The following is a 22971-nucleotide window of genomic DNA, read 5'->3' as shown; positions in this document are numbered from 1 at the left end:
CACTAGGGTCCTGCAGACCACCAGCATCACTAGGGTCCTGCAGACCACCAGCATCACTAGAGTTCTGCAAACCACCAGCATCACTAGAGTCCTGCAGACCACCAGCATCACTAGAGTCCTGCAGACCACCAGCATCACTAGAGTCCTGCAGACCACCAGCATCACTAGAGTCCTGTAGACCACCAGCATCACTAGAGTCCTGCAGACCACCAGCCTCACTAGGGTCCTGCAGACCACCAGCATCACTAGGGTCCTGCAGACCACCAGCATCACTAGAGTCCTGCAGACCACCAGCATCACTAGAGTCCTGCAGACCACCAGCATCACTAGAGTCCTGCAGACCACCAGCATCACTAGGGTCCTGCAGACCACCAGCATCACTAGGGTCCTGCAGACCACCAGCATCACTAGTGCATCTGTTGGCCGGTTGCCGCGGCAACAACGAGCCTGCGCACCTCTGGCCCACGCACGCGCGCGTCACTCCTGATGGACGTGTTGTCACAAGAAGGCGACGTTGGCTAATTATTGATGAGCGAGCAAAGCTGAGGAACTTTGTCAAAATGGAGGAGGGGGCGTGGTCATGCATCATTTATAAGCTCCTCCCCTCTGAGGAGAGAGAGGCAGGTAGATGTTGAGAATCTTACATAAGCTCACATTTACAGCCTCTCTGAAAATAGACCAGCAGCAACTGCCACTTATTCCCGCTGCATATGAATGTTTTATTGTGAAAAACACATGGAGGTAAAAAAGGACACATACAGATGTAATACACGCAGTACTAGCAAGTACACAATACTACTGCAATACTGATGTAATACTGATGTAATACACGCAGTACTAGCAAGTACACAATACTACTGCAATACTGAGTTGAAGTATCAGCATTACTTCACACAAATATTGTCTTCAGTTATGCGTGAGTAATGTTGAAATGAAATGATTGTATGCCACTGGAAAAACTAGCAGTAAATAGCAGAATAATGTTGTAATACTATAACAAAACCAGAAGACGTTTGTAATATTGCAAGAATAAAGTAGTGATATTACAGAAAGTACATATATGATTTTGTGAGAGTGAGGTTGCAACTTCATAAATGACATCCTAATAATAGCAGAATAAGGTAATAATACTAGGAATTAATTCATTTACCTGAAAAATGTAATCGGACAAAATAGTCGTAATATTGCAATAAAACCATAATTTTTAGATTTAGTTGTAATTGTATTTTTATATTGTTTTGTTTTAATTAAATACGTATATATATATATATATATATATATATATATATATATATATATATATATATATATATATATATATATGTATACATATATGTGTATATATATATGTATATATATATATATATGCATATATATATATATATATGCATATATATATATATATATATATATACAGTATATATGCATATATATATGTGCATATATATATATACATATATATGCATATATATATGTGCATATATCCATATATATGTATATGCATATATATATATGTGTATGCATATATATGTATACATATGTATATATGTATGTAAATACATATGTATGCATATATGTGTATGTATATATATATATATATATGCATATATGTGTGTATATATACATATACATATGTATATATAAATGTATATGTATGTATTTATATACATATATGCATATATCCATATATATGTATATGCATACACATATATATATGTGTATGCATATATATGTATACATATGTATATATGTATGTAAATACATATGTATGCATATATGTATATATATATATATGCATATATGTGTGTATATATATACATACATATATGTATATATATATATGCATATATGTGTGTGTGTGTATATATATACATATACATATGTATATATAAATGTATATGTATGTATTTATATACATATACACGCATATATATATGCCTATAGAAATTTTTATATATGTGTGTGTATATATATATGTATGTATATATATAGTATATATATATATATGTATATATACATGTCTATAAATACATATGTATATAAATATATATATGTATATACGTATATATATATATATATATATATATATATATATATATATGCACCGTATTTTTCGGACTATAAGTCGCAGTTTTTTTCATAGTTTGGCCGGGCTTCACTGCGATTTATATATGTTTTTTTCCTTCTTTATTATGCATTTTTGGCAGGTGCGACTTATACTCCGAAAAATACGGTATATAAATACATATGTATATATAAATATATATGTATATATATATATATATATATGTATATATAAATGGTCCCTAGTGTGTGAATGTGAGTGTGAATGTTGTCTGTCTATCTGTGTTGGCCCTGCGATGAGGTGGCGACTTGTCCAGGGTGTACCCCGCCTTCCGCCCGATTGAAAATGGATGGATGGATGGATATATATGCATATATATACTGTATATATGTATATATATACTGTATATATGCATATATATATATATATATATATATATATATATATATATATATATATATATATATATATATGCATATATAAGTGTTGACAGGAGCGAGTGGTGTGTTGACAGGAGTGAGAGGTGTGTTGACATGAGTGAGTGGAGTGTTGACATGAGTGAGAGATGTGTTGACATGAGTGAGAGGTGTGTTGACAGGAGTGAGTGGTGTGTTGACAGGAGTGAGAGGTGTGTTGACATGAGTGAGAGGTGTGTTGACAGGAGTGAGAGGTGTGTTGACATGAGCGAGAGGTGTGTTGACATGAGCGAGAGGTGTGTTGACATGAGCGAGAGGTGTGTTGACATGAGCGAGAGGTGTGTTGACATGAGCGAGAGGTGTGTTGACATGAGCGAGAGGTGTGTTGACAGGAGTGAGAGGTGTGTTGACAGGAGTGAGAGGTGTGTTGACAGGAGTGAGAGGTGTGTTGACAGGAGTGAGAGGTGTGTTGACATGAGCGAGAGGTGTGTTGACATGAGCGAGAGGTGCGTTGACATGAGCGAAAGGTGTGTTGACATGAGCGAGAGGTGTGTTGACATGAATGAGAGGTGTGTTGACATGAGTGAGAGATGTGTTGACATGAGTGAGTGGAGTGTTGACATGAGTGAGAGATGTGTTGACATGAGTGAGAGGTGTGTTGACAGGAGTGAGTGGTGTGTTGACAGGAGTGAGAGGTGTGTTGACATGAGTGAGAGGTGTGTTGACAGGAGTGAGAGGTGTGTTGACATGAGCGAGAGGTGTGTTGACATGAGCGAGAGGTGTGTTGACATGAGCGAGAGGTGTGTTGACATGAGCGAGAGGTGTGTTGACAGGAGTGAGAGGTGTGTTGACAGGAGCGAGAGGTGTGTTGACAGGAGCGAGAGGTGTGTTGACATGAGCGAGAGGTGTGTTGACATGAGCGAGAGGTGTGTTGACATGAGCGAGAGGTGTGTTGACATGAGCGAGAGGTGTGTTGACATGAATGAGAGGTGTGTTGACAGGAGTGAGAGGTGTGTTGACATGAGTTAGTGGTGTGTTGACATGAGTGAGTGGTGTGTTGACAGGAGTGAGAGGTGTGTTGACATGAGTGAGAGGTGTGTTGACAGGAGTGAGAGGCTTGAGTGGTGTGTTGACATGAATGAGAGGTGTGTTGACATGAGTGAGTGGTGTGTTGACAGGAGTGAGAGGTGTGTTGACATGAGTGAGAGGTGTGTTGACAGGAGTGAGAGGTGTGTTGACATGAGGGAGAGGTGTGTTGACATGAGCGAGAGGTGTGTTGACATGAGCGAGAGGTGTGTTGACATGAGCGAGAGGTGTGTTGACAGGAGTGAGAGGTGTGTTGACAGGAGCGAGAGGTGTGTTGACATGAGCGAGAGGTGTGTTGACATGAGCGAGAGGTGTGTTGACATGAGCGAGAGGTGTGTTGACATGAATGAGAGGTGTGTTGACATGAGTTAGTGGTGTGTTGACATGAGTGAGTGGTGTGTTGACAGGAGTGAGAGGTGTGTTGACATGAGTGAGAGGTGTGTTGACAGGAGTGAGAGGCTTGAGTGGTGTGTTGACATGAATGAGAGGTGTGTTGACATGAGTGAGTGGTGTGTTGACAGGAGTGAGAGGTGTGTTGACATAAGTGAGAGATGTGTTGACATGAGTGAGAAGTGTGTTGACATGAGTGAGAGGTGTGTTGACAGGAGCGTCCATCTAAAGTAGGTGTTGTGTTGTGTTTGCAGCATCCAACGCCGGCTGTCCCTGCAGTTGCCCATCCTGCACCACGCCTACCTGCCCTCCATAGGGGGTGTAGACGCCAGCTGCACCAGCCCCAACGACAGCCCCGGCTCCAGCCCGCGCCACAGACACATGCCCCCCTCCTACCGGGTCATGGTGTCGGGCCTGTGAGCCTCACCCAGCGCCGGCAAGACCCCGCCCATCTCCACCACGCCGACCCCCCTATGGCCCCCCTTAACACACACACCACCGTCTCTTCTTGCCAAGGAGACCGAGGGTCCTTTTTTCTACCACAAGACGGACTGAGAGCATCAGCAACATGGAGGACCTTACTCTACATCTGCAGCGCCCGCAGGAGTGGGAGGAGCCAACCTCCGCTAGCAACAACCAAGCCTTAGCCGCTCCTTTGTCGCATGTAAATACCATTCCAGACTTTTGGCTTTGTGGTGGCGGCGGCGGCGGTTTGGGGCGCTCCCACCAAAGCACACGCCGCTAGTGAGCGCTCTTGACGCACGTGAAGACTCTTTCTTTGTCCACCGCCGCTTATCCTCACTGCTCATTATCCCACGCCTTGGATCGGACTTTCGTGTGTGTGTGTGTGTGTGTGTGTGTGTGTGTGTGTGTGTGTGTGTGTGTGTGTGTGTGTGTGTGTGTGTGTGTGTGTGTGTGTGTGTGTGTGTGTGTGTGTGTGTGTGTGTGTGCGTGCACAAAATACAAGATGGCGTGAGCGATCATATTGATCGAGTCGGAAAGGATGTAGGTCGACCACTTCTGCACTTGACCTGAATTTCCACGAGTGGACGAGCGGCGAGGATTGTGGGCGGAGCATAAAGCACATGCAGCAGCAGCGCCCCCGACACCCGTACAACGTCACGTCACGCCCAGCCTCCGTTGCCATGGAAATGTAACGCCGGCCCGTGCGGTCGACGACAACGCGATGTTTAGTTGTTTTTTTTACGTTGCTTCTCTGGTCCTGGTCCCGGTCCCGGTCCTGGTCCTGGCGGGAGACCGAAGGACGTTTCTTGTTTTTCTCACCATCGGTGTCTTGGTTTTTAGTTTTGTAAAAAGGCGTCCGTCCAGCGCTGTGCCTGTCGTCTCCGAGTCCACGTCGTCACGGCGCATCTTTACGTTCCCCTTTCTCACGCCTCCATGCACGGCGTGGGACCAAACCGCCGGTCAGAACAAAAGAACCGGACCAGACCGGAAGGCTTTGAGGCCCCGCCCACTGGAGCCACGGAGACACCCGAGTGAGCACGGGGGTCCGAAGCAAGAATGACTACCACATTTTCTATCGTGACTTCATGGTGATCGTGTTCAAGTTACCTTCAAGGTGGGCGTCGACCTCTTGTTGTCACGGGGATGGTGTTACCGAGGGCGTGTCCTTCACACGCCCTTTGCACTTCTTTGCACGCGCTCTTTGCGTCCACACGGGGTTTCCCAAACCTTTCAATCATTCAGTGTTTCCACACCTTCATTTATTTATCATGCACTCGTCTGCTCCGCCAGAGCATAAGAAGACAGAGCGACTGACCAGCTGTGGCCCCGCCCCCCTCACTGGTCATGTGACTAAGTTGTATTTCTAATACTGCTGTCAAACTATTCATTCTTCACTCTTTTTGATTATTGATTCATTAATTGTTGCTGATTTACTTGTAGCGCTCTCTCCTCAAAAACCTCTTTTGTTTTATGATCTTGTTTTAATGATTAATCACACGAGTTAATGCATTCAATTTGACAGCCCTCGTTTATACTTAATTAATGTGATATTATTCTTTGATTAATCATGAGTTTAGGCACTAAATTTGAAAGCCCTCGTTAATATTTAATTTATGCGATATTATTCTGTGATTAATCATGATATAATGCATTAAATTTGACAGCCCTCGTTAATACTTAATGTGATATTATTCTGTGATTAATCACATTAGTTAATTCTTTAAATTTGACAGCCCTCGTTTATACTTAATTAATGCGATATTATTCTGTGATTAATCATGATTTAATGCATTGAATTTGAAAGCCCTCGTTTATACTTCATTTATGCGATATTATTCTGTGATTAATCATGAGTTAATCCATTAAATTTGACAGCCCTCGTTTATACTTAATTAATGCGATATTATTCTGTGATTAATCACGAGTTAATGCATTAAATTTGACAGCCCTCGTTTATACTTAATTCATGCGATATTATTCTGTGATTAATCATGATTTAATGTATTGAATTTGAAAGCCCTCGTTTATACTTAATTTATGCGATATTATTCTGTGATTAATCACATGAGTTAATGCACTAATTTTGAAATAACTTGTTTATACATAATTAATGTGATATTATTCTGTGATTAATCACATTAGTTAATCCTTTAAATTTGACAGCCCTCGTTTATACTTAATTAATGCGATATTATTCTGTGATTAATCACGAGTTAATGCATTAAATTTGACAGCCCTCGTTTATACTTAATTAATGTGATATTATTCTGTGATTAATCACATGAGTTAATGCATTAAATTTGACAGCTCTAGTTTATACTTAATTTATGCAATATTATTCTGTGATTAATCACACTAGTTAGAGCATTAAATTTGACAGTCCTTGTTTATACTTAATTTATGCGATATTATTCTGTGATTAATCACATGAGTTAATGCATTAAATTTGACAGCCCTCGTTTATACTTAATTAATGCGATATTATTCTGTGATTAATCACGAGTTAATGCATTAAATTTGAAAGCCCTCGTTTATACTTAATTTATGCGATATTATTCTGTGATTAATCATGAGTTAATCCATTAAATTTGACAGCCCTCGTTTATACTTCATTAATGCGATATTATTCTGTGATTAATCATGATTTAATGCATTGAATTTGAAAGCCCTCGTTTATACTTAATTTATGCGATATTATTCTGTGATTAATCACGAGTTAATGCATTAAATTTGACAGCTCTAGTTTATACAAGATTAACTTGGTATTTTTTCTATAATTCACATGAGTTAATGCATTAAAAATGTCTCCCTGGTTTATCCATGATTCATGTGCTAATGAATCCATTGACACCTGGTTAATGGGATTATATTTAGTGATTAATCACATTACATTTGACAGCTTAATGTGAAAATCTTTTGGGACTAAGCGTATATTATACATGATTAATGCGGTAATCTTTTAGATTAATTGCAATATTAGTGTGATTAATCGCTTGATACATGAATAATGTGATAATATTTAGTGATTAAACGCATTCAGTTTGACAGCATTAGTTTATACGTGATCAATGCCATATTTTGGGGGCGATTAATCGCTTAAAATAACGCATTAAAATGAACAGCCCCAGTTCTACTTGATTGATAGGATTATTTTTTGTGATTAATCACATAAGTTAATGCATTCAATTTGACAGCACTAGTTTATACACGATTAATGCGATCATTTGGGGGTGATTAATCGCTTGAGTTAATGCATTAAATATGACAGCCTCAGTTTGTACTTGATTAATGTAATAATTGCTGGTGATTAATCGCTTGAGTTAATACATTAAATTTTATAGCACTAGTTTTTACATGATTAATGCAATCATTTGGGGGTGACTGATCACTTGAGTTAATACATTAAAGATGACAGCCTTAGTTTATACTTGTTTATTAATGCAGTCATTTTTGGGTGATTAATCGCTTGAGTTAAAGCATCAAATTTGACAGCCCTAGTTCATACACGATTAATGCGATCATTTTGGGGTGATTAATCACTTGTGTTAATACTCAAAATTTGACAGCTTTAGTATATGCTTGATTAATGCGATCATTTTGGGTGATTAATCGCTTGAGTTAAAGCATACAATTTGAGAGCCTTAGTTTATACACGATTAATGCAATACATTTGGTTGATTAATCGCTTGAGTTAATACATTAAATTTGACACCCTTCCTGTACACATGATCAATGCGATAATTTTGGGTGATTAATTGCTTGAGTTAGTCCTTTAAATTTGACAGCCCTAGCTTATACGTGATTAATGCGATCATTTTGGGTGATTAATCACTTGCATTAATACATTAAATATGACAGCCTAGGTATATTTTTGATTAATACCATCATTTTGGGTGATTAATCGCTTGAGTTAAAGCATAAACTTTGACAGCCCTAGTTTATACACGATTAATGCGATAATTTGGGGGTGATTAATCACTTGCGATAATACTTTATATTTGACAGCCTTAGTATATACTTGATTAATACGATCATTTTGGGTGATTAATCGCCTGAGTTAAAGCATAAAATTTGACAGCCTTAGTTTAAACTTGATTAATGCGATAATTTTGGGTGATTAATTGCTTAAATTAATACTTTAAATTTGACAGCCCTAGTTTATACTTGATTAATGCAATCATTTTGGGATGATTAATCGCTTGCGTTAATACATTAAATATGACAGCCTTAGTATATGCTTGATTAATACGATCATTTTGGGTGATTAATCGCTTGAGTTAAAGCATAAAATTTGACAGCCTTAGTTTAAACTTGATTAATGCGATAATTTTGGGTGATTAATTGCTTGAGTTAATCCTTTAAATTTGACAGCCCTAGGTTATACTTGATTAATGCGATCATTTTGGGTGATTAATCACTTGCATTAATACATTAAATATGACAGCCTTAGTATATGCTTGATTAATACGATCATTTTGGGTGATTAATCGCTTGAGTTAAAGCATCAAATTTGAGAGTCTTAGTTTATACACGATTAATGCGATACATTTTAGTGATTAATCGCTTGAGTTAATACATTAAATTTGACACCCTTCCTGTACACATGATTAATGCGATCATTTTGGGTGATTAATCGCTTGAGTTAAAGCATAAAATTTGACAGCCTTAGTTTATACTTAATTAATGCGATAATTTTGGGTGATTAATTGCTTGAGTTAAAGCAGAAGATTTGACAGCCTCATTTTATCCGTGATTAATGCGATACATTTTGGTGATTAATCGCTTGAGTTAATACATTCAATTTGACACCCTTCCTCTACACATGAATAATCGCTTAAGTGAATGCATTAAATTTGTACCTAGCAGTTTGTACATAATTAATGTGATAACATTTTGGGATTGATTACATGAATGAAGGCATTAAATTGGACAGTCCTCGTTTATACACAATGAATGATTAATCATTCTGTGCGATTAGTCGCATGAGTATTGAATGAAACTCTGCTCGGGGCCCTGCAAGGACTTGTATTGATTATTGCTTATTGATCACTCAAATGAATACCGTCATCCATTTTGGCCTCCGATCATCATTTTGGGAAACCCTGGTTGTAAAAAGACAAGTTTGCTATTTGGACGTCAAACTAGCAACCTCAGACTGAGCTGCAAGGCAGAAGCAATCCATAGTTCTTTTACTTCTGGCTGAAAGGAAAAAGCAGAGATTTCATTTGTAGTTTTTGGTTCCAAGTGTGAACAAAAGGTGGTCCAAAGGGCTGGCGGAAGTTGCTGACATCGACAAAAAACACGCCGCGTTCTTTCACAATTCTTTTCTAGAACTTTCTACGGCGTCGACGTGAAGACAAAAGTTCACTTTGTGCGTCACTCTTCACCTTGAACAAAGCAAAATGCAAGCCGAGGGGCAATAACTCCTTTTGTGTTCCCACACAGAGACAAGCGCAGTATATATAGAGAAATATATATATAGATATATGTCAAAGATCATCTATGTCACACTAAACGCCACAAGAAAGATACTTCTTGACAGTATCTGTAACAATGTTGTGTACAGATGAGCTATCGCTATGGAGACGTTGTAGAAACTCAAGTGTCACACGACATCCCAACTTTTTTATTTTTGTTTTGGGAGCCACTGGTTGCTACGGAAACAGCCGGGAGGAAAATCAAACAACGTTCTTCTTTTTTGTTGTCTGAATGTTCTGGACAGCCGTTACTTTTCACATCATCGTCCAATAAAGTGAGACTGAAAGTGAGACGCTCTGCTCGGACCTTATTTCTGTCGACCCTTTCTAAAAACGCTTGTTCAAATCGCCATGAAAAGCTGTAACACTGTGTCAGTACAGGTGGCGAGTGTGTCACGCGCTCACATTTAGTCAGAAGTTTGGAGACACTTCCTGGTGAAGGAGCACGAGACAGTGTCTCTAAACTTTTGAGTCATCGCGGGGGTGTCCAAAGTTTTATGACCCACACTTCAAGTTTTTATAAATCCAAAAAAAAAAAAAAAAATTTTTATACAACGTGTTGTCATCTGGAACACAAAGTTTGGTCTTCAAATATTTATAAATAAAATGACAGGGGAAAAAAAAAAACAGAATTTGAATACGTGTTGTCGTCTGTAACACAAAGTTTGGTCTTCAAATATTTATGAATAAATAAAGCGACAGGAAAAAAAAAACAGAATTTTTATACGTGTTGTCATCTATAACAAAGTTTGGTCTTCAAATATTTATAAATAAATAAATAAATAAAGTGACAGGGAGAAAAAAAACAGAATTTTTATACAACGTGTTGTCATCTGTAACAAAGTTTGGTCTTCAAATATTTATAAATAAATAAAGCGACAGGAGAAAAAAAACAGAATTTTTATACAACGTGTTGTCATCTGGAACACAAAGTTTGGTCTTCAAATATTTATAAATAAAAAAATAAAGCGACGGGGAAAAATAACAACAGAATTTTTATATAATGTGTTGTCATCTGTAACAAAGTTTGGTTTTCAAATATTTATAAATAAAAAAATAAAGCGACAGGGAAAAAAAACAGAATTTTATACAATGTGTTGTCATCTGTAACAAAGTTTGGTCTTCAAATATTTATAAATTAAAAAATAAAGCGACAGGAAAAAAAACTGAATTTTTATACAACGTATTGTCATCTGTAACAAAGTTTGGTCTTCAAATATTTATAAATAAATAAATAAAGCGACAGGGAAAAATAACAACAGAATTTTTATATAATGTGTTGTCATCTGTAACAAAGTTAGGTCTTCAAATATTTATAAATAATTAAATAAAGCGACAGGAAGAAAGAAAACTGAATTTTTATACAACGTGTTGTCATCTGTAAGAAAGTTTGGTCTTCAAATATTTATAAATAAATAAATAAAGCGACAGGAAAAAAACTGAATTTTTCTACAACGGGTTGTCATCTGTAACAAAGTTTGGTCTTCAAATATTTATATATAAATAAATAAAGCGACAGGGAAAAAAAACTGAATTTTTATACAATGTGTTGTCATCTGGAACACAAAGTTTGGTCTTCAAATATGTATATATAAATAAATAAAGCGACAGGAAAAAAAAAAAAATTATACAACGTGTTGTCATCTGTAACAAAGTTTGGTCTTCAAATATTTATAAATAAAAAAATAAAGCGACAGGAAAAAAAACATAATTTTTATACGTGTTGTCATCTGTAACAAAGTTTGGTCTTCATATACCGTATTTATAAATAAACAAATACAGCGACAGGAGAAAAAAAAAAACAAATTTTTATACAACATGTTGTCATCTGTAACAAAGTTTGGTCTTCAAATATTTATAAATAAAAAAAAATAAAGCGACAGGAAAAAAAACATAATTTTTATACGTGTTGTCATCTGTAACAAAGTTTGGTCTTCATATACCGTATTTATAAATAAACAAATACAGCGACAGGAGAAAAAAAAAAAAAAAATTTTATACAACATGTTGTCATCTGTAACAAAGTTTGGTCTTCAAATATTTATAAATTAAAAAAAATAAAGCGACAGGAAAAAAAAAACAGAATTTTTATACGTGTTGTCATCTGTAACAAAGTTTGGTCTTCATATATTTATAAATAAACAAATAAAGCGACAGGAGAAAAAAAAAAAATTTTATACATGTCATCTGTAACAAAGTTTGTTCTTCAAATATTTATAAATAAATAAATAAAGCGACAGGAAAAAAAATGAATTTTTATACGTGTTGTCATCTGTAAGAAAGTTTGGTCTTCAAATATTTATAAATAAATAAATAAAGCGACAGGAAAAAAAACATTTTTATACAACGTGTTGTCATCTGTAACAAAGTTTGATCTTCAAATATTTATAAATAAAAAATAAAGCGACAGGGAAAAAACAGAATTTTTATACAACGTGTTGTCATCTGTAACAAAGTTTGGTCTTCAAATATTTATGAATAAATAAATAAAGCGACTGGGAAAAAAACCCTGAATTTTAATACATCGCGTTGTCATCTGTAGCAAAGTCTGGTCTTCAAATATTTATAAATAAAAAATAAAGCGACAGGGAAAAAACAACAGAATTTTTATACGTGTTGTCATCTGTAACAAAGTTTGGTCTTCAAATATTTATAAATAAATAAATAAAGCGACAGGAAAAAAACAACATAATTTTTATACGTGTTGTCATCTGTAACAAAGTTTGATCTTCAAATATTTATAAACAAATAAATAAAGCGACAGGAAAAAAAAAACAGAATTTTTATACATCGTGTTGTCATCTGTAACAAAGTCTGGTCTTCAAATATTTATAAATAAAAAATAAAGCGACAGGGAAAAAACAACAGAATTTTTATACGTGTTGTCATCTGTAACAAAGTTTGGTCTTCAAATATTTATAAATAAATAAATAAAGCGACAGGAAAAAAACAACATAATTTTTATACGTGTTGTCATCTGTAACAAAGTTTGATCTTCAAATATTTATAAACAAATAAATAAAGCGACAGGAAAAAAAAAACAGAATTTTTATACATCGTGTTGTCATCTGTAACAAAGTTTGGTCTTCAAATATTTATAAATAAATAAAACGACAGGGGAAAAAGCTGAATTTGTATACATGTTGCCGTCTGTAACACAAAGTTCGGTCTTCAAATATTTATTAATATGAAAAATACTGTGTTGATTATATTATTCATATGATATCAAATGTCTTTTTTCAAAATTGGCCGCCGCATGTCACGGTCCCTGCTGGAAAAAGTTTGGGCACCCCTCGTCACATGAAAAGTCACTTTTTCAACGGTTTTATTGTGTTCAAAGATGAATGAGTGAAGAAGAAAAAAAAGCTATTTGATAACCCTTTTTTTTGTCTGTTTAGTAAATGTTTGCTGTTTTTATGCCAAAGTACGATTTTTAATGTCAAATTCTTTCACAGGTGCACCAGACATGGCAGATATTCCACAACATGTAAGAGAAAACATTTCCATTCATGTTTTTTTTTACTTGTTTAGCTAAAATATCGCAACTTGAACCCTAAAAAAAAAATCTAATATTTGTTTTTATTTGACCCTTTTGATTAAAAAATGTCAAAGTGTTTCATTAGTATAATTTAGCATAACATGAGCTATTTTACTCATTTAAACCTTTAACATTGTCTGATATAATTATATTTATATATATATATATAATTATATATACTGTATATACATATATATATAATGATATATATATATATATATATATATATATATATATATATATATATATATATATATATATATATATATATGTATGTATGTGTGGGGAAAAAAAAATCACAAGACTATTTCATCTCTACAGGCCTGTTTCATGAGGGGGGGACCCTCAATCATCAGGAGATATATATATATATATATATATAATTAGATCAGACTTCCGAGTCGACATGTATTTATGTAACATTTATTTATGCATCGTGAGACAATTAGGAGCATATTTTCATTTGCGACGCTGACCTAGCAAAGATGCTACATGTTAGAGATGTTGAAGTGTGATGATAATCTCGTCTATCATTCAGCAACAAAAATGAGCGCTATAGATGGCTTTCGACAGTAAATGAATGAAAAACACTTTTCAAGCGTAAAAAACATACACAGAGAAATACTGCAACTTCTGATTGGACAAAATGTGATTGATTTCTTCTAAATATAAAAAATAATTTTATTTCATGTTATCTGATTCTAATTTAGATTTCAGGTCTTGTTTTCGCTCTAGTATCTTGGCCAATCAGCGGATCTTTGTCTTTTTAGGGGAATGTTTGCGTTATCTATCATTATAGTAGTAGTATTATTACTATTATGATTTAGATTTATTAAATCATTTGATTTATTTTTTACAGTATCCATATGGTCACAACTATTATTTGTAGTCGTAGCTTTTTTAATTGTTAAAAATATATTTTACATGATTTTTTTATTTTAGTTTATTATTTTATATATTATATATTAAAAATGCATATTACATTTTTATATATATATATATATATATATATATATATATATATATATATATATATATGTTATAATATTCACAAATATATAATTGTCAGGTTCAAACACCAAACTATTACACAAGACAAGAAGAAGGAATCAGTTCAATTTTGCTCATGAGGAGAAACGTTTGGGGCTGCACACTCAGTTACAGTCTCCCATCACGCTCTAAGGTACAGTCCCACACGCTCCTCTATTTATTTGGGAGCTCTCTAGTTAACATCACTGAGGCCGCCTCTAAAGGGAGTGGTCACACATATCATGCAAAGCAGCTCCAGTACGCACAATACGTGACAGAATGTGCTGGGGGGCCTTGTGAATGCCTTGTCTCTCCTTCGTCTTATCTTCGTTGAGGTACCTAAAGTCCTTGGCTAAAACAAATAAAACATCTGCGGCGAGGCCACCCCTCATATACCGTGGAAGATAACAAGTTAGAAGCAGAAAAGAGCTTAATAGATAATAACTATAGCAACGGCCTTTAATCATAAGAGTTGTGTGATAACTTACACATAATTATTATTAATAATACATATTTTTTTATTGTATTTATTTATATTTTAATGATGTTTTTATTGACTGTATTGTGATTGGCAAGTGTCCCTAATGAAGAGTCGTGCAGGAGGACATGATGTCATCACATTTGATATTAGCAGACTAAATTGGTGCGTTCAAGGCCCCTCAGACGTTTGTGTTTCGCACGGCGTAGATGTCATGTCAAGGACGTCAGCATGAGGACGCGCTCGCGACACGTGTGGATGGAAGGCCACGCCATCGCTCGTCTTTTACAAATGGCGCGAGCTTTAGCGACATAAGCGTCATGTCCTGCACGTTTGTTGGTCCTTTGAAGATTTAAGAGGTGAAGTTTAAGTGAGAAGAAAAAGTTTTTATTGTCCCACAAGTCAAAGGTGGCGCTAGAGAGACTTGAGGTGGATGTGGAAGATCTTGACTGCGTGGTCCATGCCGCCACTCGCCAGTTGGACACGTGACCCCGCCTCCTCCTCTTCCTCTTGGTCTTTTAGCACTGCAGGCCGCCATCTTAACCTCTTCACCGCCAGACTGTGACTTTGTCTGGTGGTCTGGTCAAGATCCAATACTACGATAGTACTACTACTGCTGCAATATACTTCATAGTACTACTACTGCAATATACTTCATAGTACTACTACTGCAATATACTTGACAAGTACAACCCATTTACCATTTACTTCATAGTACTATGACTGCAATATATAAACCCCGTTTCCATATGAGTTGGGAAATTGTGTTAGATGTAAATATAAACGGAATACAATGATTTGCAAATCATTTTCAACCCATATTCAGTTGAATATGCTACAAAGACAACATATTTGATGTTCAAACTCATAAAACAAATTTTTTTTTTTGCAAATAATAATTAACTTAGAATTTCATGGCTGCAACACGTGACAAAGTAGTTGGGAAAGGGCATGTTCACCACTGTGTTACATGGCCTTTCCTTTTAACAACACTCAGTAAACGATTGGGAACTGAGGAAACTAATTGTTGAAGCTTTGAAAGTGGAATTCTTTCCCATTCTTGTTTTATGTACAGCTTCAGTCGTTCAACAGTCCGGGGTCTCCGCTGTCGTATTTTACGCTTCATAATGCGCCACACATTTTCGATGGGAGACAGGTCTGGACTGCAGGCGGTGCCAGGAAAGTACCCGCACTCTTTTTTTACGAAGCCACGCTGTTGTAACACGTGCTGAATGTGGCTTGGCATTGTCTTGCTGAAATAAGCAGGGGCGTCCATGAAAAAGACGGTGCTTAGATGGCAGCATATGTTGTTCCAAAACCTGTATGTACCTTTCAGCATTAATGGTGCCTTCACAGATGTGTAAGTTACCCATGTCTTGGGCACTAATGCACCCCCATACCATCACTGATGCTGGCTTTTGAACTTTGCGTCGATAACAGTCTGGATGGTTCGCTTCTCATTTGGTCCGGATGACACGATGTCGAATATTTCCAAAAACAATTTGAAATGTGGACTCGTCAGACCACAGAACACTTTTCCACTTTGCATCAGTCCATCTTAGATGATCTCGGGCCCAGAGAAGCCGACTGCGTTTCTGGGTGTTGTTGATAAATGGCTTTGGCTTTGCATAGTAGAGCTTTAACTTGCACTTACAGATGTAGCGACCAACTGTATTTAGTGACAGTGGTTTTCTGAAGTTTTCCTGAGCGTGTGGGGATATCCTTTAGAGATTGATGTGGGTTTTTGATACAGTGCCATCTGAGGGATGGAAGGTCACGGTCATTCAATGTTGGTTTCCGGCCATGCCGCTTACGTGCAGTGATTTCTCCAGATTCTCTGAACCTTTTGATGATATTATGGAGCGTAGATGTTGAAATCCCTCAATTCCTTGCAATTGCACTTTGAGAAACGTTGTTCTTAAACTGTTTGACTATTTGCTCACGCAGTTGTGGACAAAGGGGTGACCCTCGCCCCATCCTTTCTTGTGAAAGACTGAGCATTTTTTGGGAAGCTGTTTTTATACCCAATCATGGCACCCACCTGTTCCCAATTAGCCTGCACACCTGTGGGATGTTCCAAATAAGTGTTTGATGAGCATTCCTCAACTTTATCAGTATTTATTGCCACCTTTCCCAACTTCTTTGTCACGTGTTGCTGGCATCAAATTCTAAAGTTAATGATTATTTGCAAAAAAAAAAAGTTTATCAGTTTGAACATCAAATATGTTGTCTTTGTAGCATATTCAACTGAATATGGCTTGAAAATTATTTGCAAATCATTGTATTCCGTTTATATTTACATCTAACACAATTTCCCAACTCATATGGAAACGGGGTTTGTACTACTACTCGTCATAGTACTACTACTGCAATATACTTCATAGTACTACTACATGTCATAGTACTACAGTACTACTGCAATATACTTGATAGTACTACTACACATCATAGTACTACTACTGCAATATACTTCATAGTACTACTACATGTCATACTACTACGGTACTACTGCAATATACTTTATAGTACTACTACACATCATAGTAGTACTACTGCAATATACTTCATAGTACTACTACATGTCATAGTACTACTACTGCAATATACTTGATAGTACTACTACTGCAATATACTTGATAGTACTACTACACATAGTACTACTACTGCAATATACTTGATAGTACTACTACACGTCATAGTACTACTAATGTAATATACTTGATAGTACTACTACTCATCATAGTACTACTACTGCAATATACTTGATAGTACTACTACACGTCATAGTACTACTAATGCAATATACTTGATAGTACGACTACTCATCATAGTACTAAAACTGCAATATACTTGATAGTACTACTACTGCAATATACTTGATAGTACTACTACTGCAATATACTAGATAGTACTATGACACGTCATAGTACTACTAATGCAATATTCTTGATAATACTACTGCTCATCATAGTACTACTACTGCAATATACTTGATAGTACTACTACACGTCATAGTACTACTAATGTAATATACTTGATAGTACTACTACTCATCATAGTACTACTACTGCAATATACTTGATAGTACTACTGCAATATACTTGATAGTACTACTACACATCATAGTACTACTAATGCAATATACTTGATAGTACTACTACTCATCATAGTACTACTACTGCAATATACTTGATAGTACTACTACTGCAATATACTTGATAGTACTATGACACGTCATAGTACTACTAATGCAATATTCTTGATAGTACTACTGCTCATCATAGTACTACTACTGCAATATACTTGATAGTACTACTGCAATATACTTGATAGTACTACTACACAGTACTACTACTGCAATATACTTGATAGTACTACTACACGTCATAGTACTACTAATGCAATATACTTGATAGTACTACTACTCATCATAGTACTACTACTGCAATATACTTGATAGTACTACTGCAATATACTTGATAGTACTACTACACGTCATAGTACTACTAATGCAATATACTTGATAGTACTACTACTCATCATAGTACTACTACTGCAATATACTTGATAGTACTACTACACGTCATAGTACTACTAATGCAATATACTTGATAGTACTACTACTCATCATAGTACTACTACTGCAATATACTTGATAGTACTACTACTGCAATATACTTGATAGTACTACTGCAATATACTTGATAGTACTACTACACATAGTACTACTACTGCAATATACTTGATAGTACTACTAATGCAATATTCTTGATAGTACTACTGCTCATCATAATACTACTACTGCAATATACTTAATAGTACTACTACACGTCATAGTACTACTAATGTAATATACTTGATAGTACTACTACTCATCATAGTACTACTACTGCAATATACTTGATAGTACTACTACTGCAATATACTTGATAGTACTATGACACGTCATAGTACTACTAATGCAATATTCTTGATAGTACTACTGCTCATCATAGTACTACTCCTGCAATATACTTGATAGTACTACTACACGTCATAGTACTACTACTGCAATATACTTGATACGTTTTAGTACTATGTACATTAATACTTGATAATACTACTATATTAATCTATAATAGTACTACAACATTAATACTGTGTAGTACTATGTACATGTATACTTGATAGTACCACTTCATTAAATACATGACAGTACAACTACATCCTCACCTGACATTGATAGGTGCTGGTATGGAAGTAGTATTTCGGCAGTAAGGATACGAGGCGTCAGTTTGTCCGAGCGTGACCCAGTCCTGTGGTAGGTCATGTGACCAGCCGTACAACACGATCTTGCCACAGTCCAAACCCACCGCTGCCACGTACCTGAGTACATAAGAGCAGTATTACTACTTCAAGCAGGAACAGGAGTGAGTGTAGGAGTAGAACTGGTATTAGTGGAAGTACAAGTTATTGAAGCAGTACTACAATTTGTATTAATAGTACTAACAGTTGTATTAGTAAGAGCAGTGGTAGTACTTTTGGTTGTAGTCTTTCCATATGAGTACTAGAAATAGTAATTGCAGTATTAGAATGATGATGAGTAGCAGTCGTGCATTTAATAGCAGGACAACTAGTAAGTAGTAGTTGTAGTAAAAGTATTAGTGGTACATGAATAGCGGTAGAAATATGGGTAGTATTTACTACCGGAAGTAGTAACTAAAGTCATTGCGGAAGTACACGTAGTAGTAATGTAGTACAAGAAATACTAGTTGTGTTAATAGCATTTGCAGAAATACTACTAATAGTATTGCTAGAAGGCAGCTGCAATAGCAGTAAAAATGATAGTACTAGTATTATTAAGAGTGGTTGTAGTGATATTGTTGGCAGTACTAATATTACCATATTTAGTATTAGTAATTGTACTTCCACACGGGAGTGTTAAAAGTACAAGTAGTAGTAAATGTTGTAGTAATGTAGTACAAGAAATACTAGTTGTGTTAATAGCATTTGCAGAAATACTACTAACAGTATTGGTAGAAGGCAGCTGTAATAGTACATTAGAAGCAGTAAAAGTGATAGTACTAGTATTATTAAGAGTGGTTATAGTGATATTGTTGGTAGTAGTACTACCATATTTAGTATTAGTAATTGTACTTCCACACAGGAGTATTAAAAGTACAATGTTTGTGGAAGTACAAGTAGTAGTAAATGTTGTAGTAATGTAGTACAAGAAATACTAGTTGTGTTAATAGCATTTGCAGAAATACTACTAACAGTATTGCTAGAAGGCAGCTGTGATAGTACATGAGAAGCAGTAAAAGTGATAGTACTAGTATTATTAAGAGTGGTTGTAGTGATATTGTTGGTAGTAGTATTACCACATTTAGTATTAGTAATTGTACTTCCACACAAGAGTGTTAAAAGTACAATGTTTGTGGAAGTACAAGTAGTAGTAAATGTTGTAGTAATGTAGTACAAGAAATAATAGTTGTGTTAATAGCATTTGCAGAAATACTACTAACAGTATTGCTAGAAGGCAGCTGCAATAGCAGTAAAAGTGATAGTACTAGTATTATTAAGAGTGGTTGTAGTGATATTGTTGGCAGTAGTATTACCATATTTAGTATTAGTAATTGTACTTCCACACAAGAGTATTAAAAGTACAATGTTTGTGGAAGTACAAGTAGTACAAGTTATACTAGTTGTGTTAATAGCATTTGCAGAAAGACGTATTAGAAATACTACTAACAGTATTGATAGAAGGCAGCTGGAATAGCAGTAAAAGTGATAGTACTAGTATTATTAAGAGTGGTTGTCGTGATATTGTTGGTAGTAGTACTACCATATTTAGTATTAGTAATTGTACTTCCACACAAGAGTCTTAAAAGTACAATGTTTGTGGAAGTACAAGTAGTAGTAAATGTAGTAGTAATGTAGTACAAGAAATACTAGTTGTGTTAATAGCATTTGCAGAAATACTACTAATAGTATTGATAGAAGGCAGCTGTAATAGCAGTAAAAGTGATAGTACTAGTATTATTAAGAGTGGTTGTAGTGATATTGTTGGTAGTACTAATAGCGGTAGTACTACCATATTTAGTATTAGTAATTGTACTTCCACACAGGAGTATTAAACGTACAATGTTTGTGGAAGTACAAGTAGTAGTAAATGTAGTAGTAATGTAGTACAAGAAATACTAGTTGTGTTAATAGCATTTGCAGAAATACTACTAACAGTATTGATAGAAGGCACCTGTAATAGTACATGAGAAGCAGTAAAAGTGATAGTAGTCGTTGTAGTACTACTATAGTAATTGTACTTCCACACAGGAGTGTAAAAAGTACAATGTTTGTGTAGGTAGAAGTAGTAGTACAAGTAGTAGTACATGTTGTCAGAGTAGGGTTGAGGGCAGAAAGCTACAGCGGTGGCAGAGTCGCCCACATCCAAGATGGAGGAACAGGGCTTGATGTGGTCCAAGGTACACGGTCCCCATACTATCACCTGCACACACACACACACACACACACACACACACACATGAGTACTACTACAAGTACTACAAGTGATGTCACTACCTTCTTGTCCCGACTGGAGGTGGCAAAGTAGCGACTGTCGTGGGTCCAGTCACATGACCAGATGATGCGCGTGTGCACGGCTGTGTGGGTGTGGGTGTGCGCCTGCAGCAGGAAGTCTGCGTGGTGACAAACGTCAGGCCGTCGTCATGGCAACAAAGGGCGCCATAGAGCCTGGGCTCACCTGAGGCGAGGTCGCGGCGGCGCCACAGCGACCAGGTGCGGTCTCTGGAGACGGCCAGCAGGAGCAGGGAGTCCGGGGAGAAGGCCATCTGGGTGACGGTGAGGGCGTGGCACGCCAGCGCCTGCAGCTGGCGCCAGGTGGTGGCGCTCCACAGCAGCACGGAGGCGTGCTCCGCCTTGGACGCCTGCCAGAGGACAAGACACTGTGTGCTTGGAAGCGCTCCCACGTGTGCCGCCGCTCACCTTGCACGCCGACGCCACCGCCGTCCTGGCGCTGTCGGACGCCAGGCAGAACATCTCGAAGCCGTGGCCGTACCTGAAGGACACGCAGGCGGGTCATGTGATCACGGCCAGGCAGGTGAGGAGCATGATTTATTACAAGGTCTTATTAATCAAATATATATCATCTTTCAATTATTTAAATATATATATAGAAAACATATTTTTTTATATGATATATACATTTAAAAAACATGTTTTCTATATATATAATATATAGAAATATATGTATTTAGTATATATGTATATATACTAAATACATATACATATATAGAAATATATATATGATAAAAAATTATATATTCATATAATATATATATAGATATATATATATATTCATATAATATATATATATATATATATATATATATATATATATATATGAATATATATATATGAATATGTAATTTGTCTTCATTTATCTGTTTTGTATTAAATATATAATCTTTAAATTATTTATATAAAGAAAATATATAATTTTTTATGTGTATATCATATATTAATATTTATGGATATATCATATATATTAATATTATATATTAATATATTTTATATGAATATATATACAATATACATATATTCATATAAATAATATGTATATTTATGTACTATATTACATATAATATATACTGTAAAATGTATATTACATATATTTGTATGTATATTTCAATATATTTATATATATATATATATATATACATATATATTTCAATATACGTATATATATTATAATTTTTTTCAGAATAAATTTTTTTATAATATATATATATTTATGTATATTGAAATATATATATGTGTATATATATATATTTATTTATTTTTTTAATTTAAATATATATAAATATACATATATATAAATATATATATTTAAATATATATATACATATATATATTTCAATATACATATTTTTTTTTTTTTTCATAATAAAAAATGTGATTATTATTATTAGGAAGCTAAAATCCAGCTGTCTTCCAATGGAGCTTTGTTATGTGCAGGAAATGATGCAATG

At 35.5% G+C, this 22971-nt stretch overlaps 2 protein-coding genes across 5 annotated transcripts in view; one reads left to right on the top strand and one right to left on the bottom strand.

Annotated features, from left to right (window-relative positions):
* gabbr2 (gamma-aminobutyric acid (GABA) B receptor, 2) overlaps positions 1 to 4885 on the top strand; it is a 381082-nt gene extending 376197 nt beyond the window's left edge. For all 4 annotated transcript variants that reach the window (XM_061931201.1, XM_061931198.1, XM_061931199.1 and 1 more), the window contains one exon: positions 4212 to 4885. In XM_061931201.1, the coding sequence (XP_061787185.1) occupies positions 4212 to 4377 (166 nt within the window). In that variant the 3' untranslated portion in view covers positions 4378 to 4885. The remainder of the gene's footprint in view (positions 1 to 4211) is intronic.
* A 9665-nt stretch (positions 4886 to 14550) lies between these two features.
* The window catches only part of elp2 (elongator acetyltransferase complex subunit 2), a 46996-nt gene continuing 38575 nt past the window's right edge, over positions 14551 to 22971 (bottom strand). Inside the window, exons 17-22 of the mRNA XM_061930800.1 lie at positions 21926 to 21998; positions 21684 to 21867; positions 21503 to 21618; positions 21313 to 21428; positions 19208 to 19309; positions 14551 to 15515 (exon numbers count right to left, since the gene is read on the bottom strand). Coding sequence (XP_061786784.1) covers positions 15359 to 15515; positions 19208 to 19309; positions 21313 to 21428; positions 21503 to 21618; positions 21684 to 21867; positions 21926 to 21998 — 748 coding nt within the window. The 3' untranslated portion in view covers positions 14551 to 15358. The remainder of the gene's footprint in view (positions 15516 to 19207; positions 19310 to 21312; positions 21429 to 21502; positions 21619 to 21683; positions 21868 to 21925; positions 21999 to 22971) is intronic.

Source organism: Nerophis lumbriciformis, linkage group LG37 (assembly GCF_033978685.3).
Source record: "Nerophis lumbriciformis linkage group LG37, RoL_Nlum_v2.1, whole genome shotgun sequence".
NCBI classification, from domain to species: domain Eukaryota; kingdom Metazoa; phylum Chordata; class Actinopteri; order Syngnathiformes; family Syngnathidae; genus Nerophis; species Nerophis lumbriciformis.
The sequence above is the reverse complement of the archived record's forward strand: the minus strand, read 5'-3'. Positions and strand labels throughout refer to the sequence as shown.